General features: G+C 42.0%; 1 protein-coding gene across 1 annotated transcript; it reads right to left on the bottom strand.

The window, feature by feature from the left end:
• Positions 1-2,473: 2,473 nt before the first annotated feature.
• On the bottom strand, positions 2,474-7,412 carry LOC133557297 (peroxiredoxin-like 2A). The gene is made up of 5 exons (XM_061907661.1): positions 7,127-7,412; positions 3,233-3,324; positions 3,023-3,163; positions 2,794-2,958; positions 2,474-2,725 (listed from the first exon to the last, which is right to left on the bottom strand). Exons 1-5 carry the CDS (start codon positions 7,269-7,271, stop codon positions 2,615-2,617), a joined length of 654 nt encoding a protein of 217 aa, XP_061763645.1. The 5' UTR covers positions 7,272-7,412; the 3' UTR covers positions 2,474-2,614.
• Between the last annotated feature and the right edge of the window lie 462 nt (positions 7,413-7,874).

Below are 7,874 nucleotides of genomic sequence, written 5' to 3'. Positions count from 1 at the left end.
CGTCACGAGTGACACTTCCCCTACCGTCATCTTCAAAATGGCAAAATGAGTTTTTTTTTTTTGCTTTTACTCAGGGGTCTTGTTCCACAGCCATACAGATCACACTAATGGTTGTGATATAAAACAACTTTAACACTCTTAATAATATGCGCCACACTCTGTGAACCCACACCAAACACATTTCTGGAGAACATTGGCTCTGTAACACATTATAAACGCAACATACCACTTACCCAGAATGCAATGTATCCATGACTCTTGGCTATAGTATACACGCGCTAGCAACAAGGTGCAGAAAAACAGCCCCAAAGCATGGTTTCCACCCCCATGCTTCACAGTAGGTATGGTGTTCTTGAGATGCAACTCAGTATTCTTCTTCCTCCAAACACGACCAGTTGAGTTTATACCAAAATGGATACATGGATGATACAGCAGAGGATTGGGAGAATGTCATGTGGTCAGATGAAACCAAAATAGAACTTTTTGGTATAAACTCAACTGGTCGTGTTTGGAGGAAGAAGAATACTGAGTTGCATCCCAAGAACACCATACCTACTGTGAAGCATGGGGGTGGAAACATCATGCTTTGGGGCTATTTTTCTGCTAAGGGGACAGGACGATTGATCCGTGTTAAGGACTGCTTGGTCTTGGAGATGCAGACAGTTTGGAGATCATAGTCCAGCTCAGCCTAGGTGTGGTCTGGAAGAACCTGAGTCTTGAGCAGCGTGCCCACAGGTGAGTCACAGGTGACACGCACACAGCCAACAGTTTTACACGGAGGGTCCAGACTTTGTGCGAGCAGCCTCTTGAGGGTCTTTGGGTCGGTGGGCTTGAGGTCTCCGTCCAGCAGGATGTCCAACAGAGGCGTGAAGCTTGGGGAGCAGTCTTGTGGTCTCTCTTTGGACAGGCTGACCTTCTGCAGATGTTCCACTAGGGGGCTCTGCTTCTCCAACACCTGGAGCTCAAAGCGCCCTCTGCTGTCTGACATCACAGCACATCATAGCAACCCTCAGACACGCCCCCTAGTGGGAAATGGATGTGTGGCAAAGATTAACAAGCTTCTCCCCCGCCATTGATTAAGTGCTGGTTGTCCAGAGTCGAGACCTGGGGTGGACCGCTTGTCTGTGCATCAGTTGTGGACATCTCTGTACTGCTGACCTGTCTCCACTCAGGATGGTCTCCTGTTGGCCCCATTATGGACTGGACTCTCACTATTATGTTAGATCCACTATGGACTGGACTTTCACTATTATGTTGGATCCACTATGGACTGGACTCTTACTATTATATTAGATCCACTATGGACTGGACTCTCACTATTATGTTAGATCCACTACGGACTGGACTCTCACTATTATGTTAGATCCACTATGGACTGGACTCTCACACTATTATGTTAGATCCACTATGAACTGGACTTTCACTATTATGTTGGATCCACTATGGACTGGACTCTCACTATTATGTTAGATCCACTATGGACTGGACTCTCACTATTATGTTAGATCCACTATGGACTGGACTCTCACTATTATGTTAGATCCACTATGGACTGGACTCTCACTATTATGTTAGATCCACTATGGACTGGACTCTCACTATTATGTTAGATCCACTATGGACTGGACTCTCACTATTATGTTAGATCCACTATGGGCTGGACTCTCACTATTATGTTAGATCCACTATGGACTGGACTCACACTATTATGTTAGATCCACTATGGACAGGACTTTCACTATTATGTTGGATCCACTATGGACTGGACTCTATTATATTAGATCCACAATGGACTGGACTCTCACTATTATGTTAGATCCACTATGGACTGGACTCTCACTATTATGTTGGATCCACTATGGACTGGACTCTCACTATTATGTTAGATCCACTATGGACTGGACTCTCACTATTATGTTGGATCCACTCTGGACTGGACTTTCACTATTATTTTAGGTCCACTATGGACTGGACTCTCACTATTATGTTAGATCCACTATGGACTGGACTCTCACTATTATGTTAGGTCCACTATAAACTGGACTCTCACTATTATGTTAGATTCACTACGGACTGGACTTTCACTATTATTTTAGGTCCACTATGGACTGGACTCTCACAATATTATGTTAAATCCACTATGGGCCCTAGTCATCCACATTGCCATCCCACTGGGTTGTGAGTTGTTCCTTGCCCTTTTGTGGGCTCTGAGCTCAGGATGTCGTTTTGGTTTGTGCAGTCCTTTGAGACACTTGTGATTTAGGCCTATATAAATAAACATTGATTGATTGAAGAAGGCATTAAGCTGCATAGAATGAAGAGTAATAGGAGGTGAACAGGCACAAGATGTGAACAGGAGCTGGAGGTGAACAGGAGCTGGAGGTGAACAGGAGCTGGAGGTGAACAGGAACAGGAGATGAACAGGAGCTGGAGGTGAACAGGAGATGAACAGGAACAGGAGGTGAACAGGAGCTGCAGTGCAGAGATGTTTTATTGAAGAAGATGAGTTCTCAGGAGTCGAGTCTGAAGACATCAAGTCTGTTTGCTCCGTGGAGTTGACAAGCAGACCTTCATGAACAGACCCAACTCATTAACGCATCCTAATTAACCACAATTAACTCATGGTGGACAGGGTGTCCTGTGGAATGCTCCTGGCGGCTCGCATCACGTCTCCACACGTCACCTTGTCTCCAAACTCCTTCTCTCGGTGTTCCAGCAGGATCCCCTGCAAAGAAACCAAAGAGCCAGGAGTCATTTCCCCCACTTTTAAATCCTGCAGGCCCCGAGTCGCACCTGACGTTGGCGTCCCACGACGAAGACGCCGCCCAGCACCGAGCCCTCGCCCAGAATGTTCCCCGTGAAGCCCTTCCTTAAGGCCCTGAGGCCGCTCATCCAGACCCCGGCGCGGAGGAAGGCCAGCAGGCCCAGACGCCGCTCACGAGGTCCGTAGAAGCGCCGCTGCCGAGCAGAACGAAACCACAATGATTTCCTGTCAGGAGGGTAGAACCCTGGGAATAAAGACCTCTTTATCCAAGAAGATCTCCCCGCTGAAGTAGGCCCTGAAGTCCTGGACCTCCGTGCCCACGTCCTCCTTGACCACGGCGTACAGGGGGACCCCCAGCTGGTCCAGCTGGGGCTTGAGAGAGGACAGCTCGGCGGCCTCCTGGGGAGCGTTTGTGCCACGTCAGCGTTTGTGCAACATCAGCAATTGTGCAACGTGACCGTGGTCTACCTCTCTGCACAGGAATCATCCCGGCCTGCGCACCGCCATGACCACCGCGCCCGTCTTCTCCCACAGACTCTTGGCCCTCAGCGCCGTCTTCTCTGCCGGACAGGAAGGGGAGGAGCCAGGTGGAGGCGGCACAGGTGAGGTATGGGAAGAGAATAAGGTGGGTGGGGAAAGTGGATGAGTACACAAGTCTAGTATCAGGATTTGAAGAACACAAAAGTTGTGTCAGGACCGAAAGCAAGAGCTACTTCTTGGGTACTGATTCATGCCAAGGGCTACCAGTTTGATACACACTTCAATTGCCAGAAATAAACAATTTGCTAAATTTTCCTTTAATAAATACATTTATATATATAAAAAAAAATGGGTATTTCTGTCTGTCGGTTATTTCCTTTTACGGAAGGTTTTTTGTAGAGAATAAATTATGATAAAAACACTTAATTGAACGGTTTAAAAGAGGAGAAAACACCAAAAAAATTAAAAATATATTTTGAAGCATAGTTTATCTTTAATTTCGACTCTTTAGAATTCAAAATTCAACCGAAAAAAATAAAGAGAAAAACTAGCTAATTTGAATATTTAAAAAAAAAATTAAAAAAAATGTTTTGGGGAACATCATTAGTAATTTTTTCTGGTTAAAATTGATTTTAAAATTTTGATGACACATTTTAAATAGGTTAAAATCCAATCTGCACTTTGTTAGAATATATAACAACTTGCTATATATCTAACAAAGACAAATTATTATTTCTTCTAGATTTTCCAGAACAAAAATTTAAAAAAATTTCAAAAGACTTTGAAATAAAATTTTCTAGATTTGCCGGAATAATTTTTTGGAATTTTAATCATTATAAGTTTGAAGAAATATTTCATCAATCAATCAATGTTTACTTATATAGCCTTGAATCACTAGTGTCTCAAAGGGCTGCACAAACAACCACGACAACCGGACCCCCTCCACAAGGGAGAGTGGGACATAGGAGAAAAAGAAAAGAAACGGCAGATCAACTGGTCTAAAAAGGGAGTCTATTTAAAGGCTAGAGTATACATAAATATTCTTCGTCGAAAAAACAGAAGCTAAAATGAAGAATTAAATTAAAATGTATTTATTATTCTTCACAATAAAAAAATAGGTAAAAAAATACTTGAACATTGATTTAAATTGTCAGGAAAGAGGAGGAAGGAATTTAAAAGGTGAAAAGGTATATGTGTTTAAAAATCCTAAAATCATTTTTAAGGTTGTATTTTTTCTCTAAAATTGTCTTTCTGAAAGTTATAAGTAAAAAAATAAATGAATTTATTTAAACAAGTGAAGACCAAGTCTTTCAAATATTTTCTGGGATTTTTCAAATTCTATTTGAGTTTTGTCTCTCTTAGAATTAAAAATGTTGACCAGCTTGCTAGTAAATAAATAAAATTTAAAAAAATAGAGGCAGCTCACTGGTAAGTGCTGCTATTTGAGCTATTTTTAGAACAAGCCAGTGGATTTACTTCCGGGGTCATGATTAATACAGACGTTTTGTTAACGCTATATCATAAAAATATCAATCAATCAATCAATCAATGTTTATTTATATAGCCCCAAATCACAAATGTCTCAAAGGACTGCACAAATCATTACGACTACAACATCCTCGGAAGAACCCACAAAAGGGCAAGGAAAACTCACACCCAGTGGGCAGGGAGAATTCACATTCAGTGGGACGCCAGCGACAATGCTGACTATGAGAAACCTTGGAGAGGACCTCAGATGTGGGCAACCCCCCCCCTCTAGGGGACAAAAATATAACGCTATATTATAAAAATACAGACATTTTGTTAACGCTATATTATTAAAAAAATGTAAAAACAATTCACAAACACAAACTATGGGATGACATAAGAGAAAACCCCGGAAGTAAATGCGTCATCCCATAGCTTGTGTTTGTAAATTTTTTTTATTTTTATTTTTTTTTTATAATAAAGCGTTAACAAAACATCTGTATTAATCATGAAAATAAATGGGGGGGAAAGTTTTTGTAGGGAGGAAGAAATTTGGTGTGACAGTGACCTGGTGTTGGTGACCCCTGCTCTATGTACATTTTGCATCATTATGCCTCATTTGTAGCTGAATTTGAGCTCATTTAGTTTCCTTTAAGTCCCCTACATTTTAATAACTGACATCCTTTGGCAAAAATCAACAGGAAGTAAAAAATAACCCCTTCAAAATAAAAGTTTTGTAAAAAACGCGTCACCTTTTTCAAACGTAAACTCCTCCGAGTGCGTTTGTCGTTTCGGCTTCAAACTCGCACAGGAGAGAGACTGAACCCTTTTGATTAAAACTATCCGACAAAGTTTTGATTACTGCTCCGGTTTGGATTTGACGCGCCTTCAAAGAACCCCTGCGCAAAGTTTCCTAAAAAATGTTATTTTTGCCTCTTTAAACTGTAATTTGACCCCCTTAAAATGCTTCAAAGTGCAAGTTAAAGCTCTACTATGCCAAGCGAAAGCCATTTATCAACAACATCCTGAAACGCTGATCTGTAATTTGACCCCCTTAACTTGCTTCAAAACTCAGCAAATTTTCACACATCAAGACTGGCGAAAATTGCCATCTAATAAAAACCAAACCCCAAAAGTCAAAATTGCGCTCCAGCGCCCCCTAGGAAAAAACCCAGACAAAACTGCTCGTAACTTCTGTTAGGAATGTCATACAGACATGAAACAAAAACCTCTATGTAGGTCTGACTTAGACCTACATTTCCAATTAGAAACGTCTATACCTAAAATCAACAGAAATTTTGCAAAAACTAATTCAAAGCAAAATTTTCGCAAAAAATGCTATTTTTGCCTCTTTGAGCTGTAATTTGACCCCCTTAAAATGCTTCAAAACTCACCAAACTTGGCACACACATCAGTACTGGCAGAAATTGCGATCTAATGAAAAAACTAAACCCGAAAATTATGAAATGCGCTCTAGCGCAATTTTTGAATAAAACACAGAAAAAACTGCTCCTAGGAAGAGAAAACAGACAAAACTGCTTGTAACTTCCAATAGGAATGCCGGAAAGACATGAAACAAAAACTTCTATGTAGGTCTCACTTAGACCTACATTTTAATAATTGACATCCTTCGGCAAAAATCAACAGGAAGTTAAAAATTACCCCTTCAAAATAAAAGTTTTGTAAAAACCCGTCACCTTTTTCAAACGTAAACTCCTCTGAGCGCGTTTGTCGTTTCGGCTTCAAACTCGCACAGGAGAGAGATTGAACCCTTTTGATTAAAACTATCCGACAAAGTTTTGATTACTGCTCCGGTTTGGATTTGACGCGCCTTCAAAGAACCCCAGCGCAAAGTTTCCTAAAAAATGTCATTTTTGCCTCTTTGAGCTGTAATTTGACCCCCTTAAAATGCTTCAAAGTGCAAGTTAAAGCTCTACTATGCAAAGCGAAAGCCATTTATCAACAACATCCAGAAACGCTGATCTGTAATTTGACCCCCTTAACTTGCTTCAAAACTCAGCAAATTTTACACACACATCAGGACTGGCGAAAATTGCCATCTAATAAAAAACCAAACCCCAAAAGTCAAAATTGCGCTCCAGCGCCCCCGAGGAAAAAACCCAGACAAAACTGCTCGTAACTTCTGTTAGGAATGTTGTAGAGACATGAAACAAAGACCTTTATGTAGGTCTGACTTAGACCAGGGCTTGGCAGCGGCCAAAGGCGGACCCGACCAACGCTGCTTGCAGCTTTAATTCAATTTATATCTCATGACACACTATCTGTATGTAATATGGCTTTTATTTTTTTGCGGCTCCAGACGGATTTATTTTGTATTTTTGGTCCAATATGGCTCTTTCAACATTTTAGGTGGCTGACCCCTGTCCTAGAAGAGTATGAGATGACGTCACTCACCTGCCGTCAAGGTGGTGAGCGGGGCGTCATGTAAATATTGCAGCGTGGCCTCCCGCGGCGCCGTCAGGAATATGTCCGTCAACAAGTCACCAAGTCCGGCCACCAAGCCGCCGAGGGCCGCCGCGGCTCGCAGGAGAAGATCCATCTTTGAAACTTCCGAGTCCTTCTTGCTTCGGCGCTTTTTGGTTCCTTCTAGAAGGCGCGCGCGGCCGCGACTCCGACGTGAGCGCGCACGATTAGACGTTTACTCACATGATGGGACTCAGCCGCGACGGCCGGTGACGTCATCGAGCACGAGTTGCAACGCCCCGCCCTCTTCCGGGTCAAAGTGCACTGGAGCAAACATGCGCGCGCTTTTTTTTTTTTTCCCGCGCTGCGAGTCATCCAAACAACGCCTTTTGTGCTCCGTTTTCGGAACCGATTCCAAATCGCACTTTAGATTGACGGTGCCAGAACCGGCTGAAAGGTCTTTTGCATCGGTCGATGTCGATAATTATCGATATTTGATGAGCTATGGCAGGGGTGTCTAAACTTTTCCTAAAACCTCCTAAAATGAATATGTAAAACATGCTTCATTAAATGTAAGGAAATATAAACAAAGAAACCTGAGAAGAACTATTTTCTGCAGGTTTAGTGGCAGGAAATAACGTCTGTGTAACATGAATTTGCCCTCTTATTTTTATTTAACTATGGACAGGAGTTTTTGTAATGCAGTAATTATTTGACTATTAATATTGACATTTTCTTT

Source organism: Nerophis ophidion, linkage group LG08, assembly GCF_033978795.1.
Source record: "Nerophis ophidion isolate RoL-2023_Sa linkage group LG08, RoL_Noph_v1.0, whole genome shotgun sequence".
NCBI classification, from domain to species: domain Eukaryota; kingdom Metazoa; phylum Chordata; class Actinopteri; order Syngnathiformes; family Syngnathidae; genus Nerophis; species Nerophis ophidion.
Note: the sequence above shows the minus strand (reverse complement) of the source record. Positions and strands in the feature narration are given on the sequence as shown.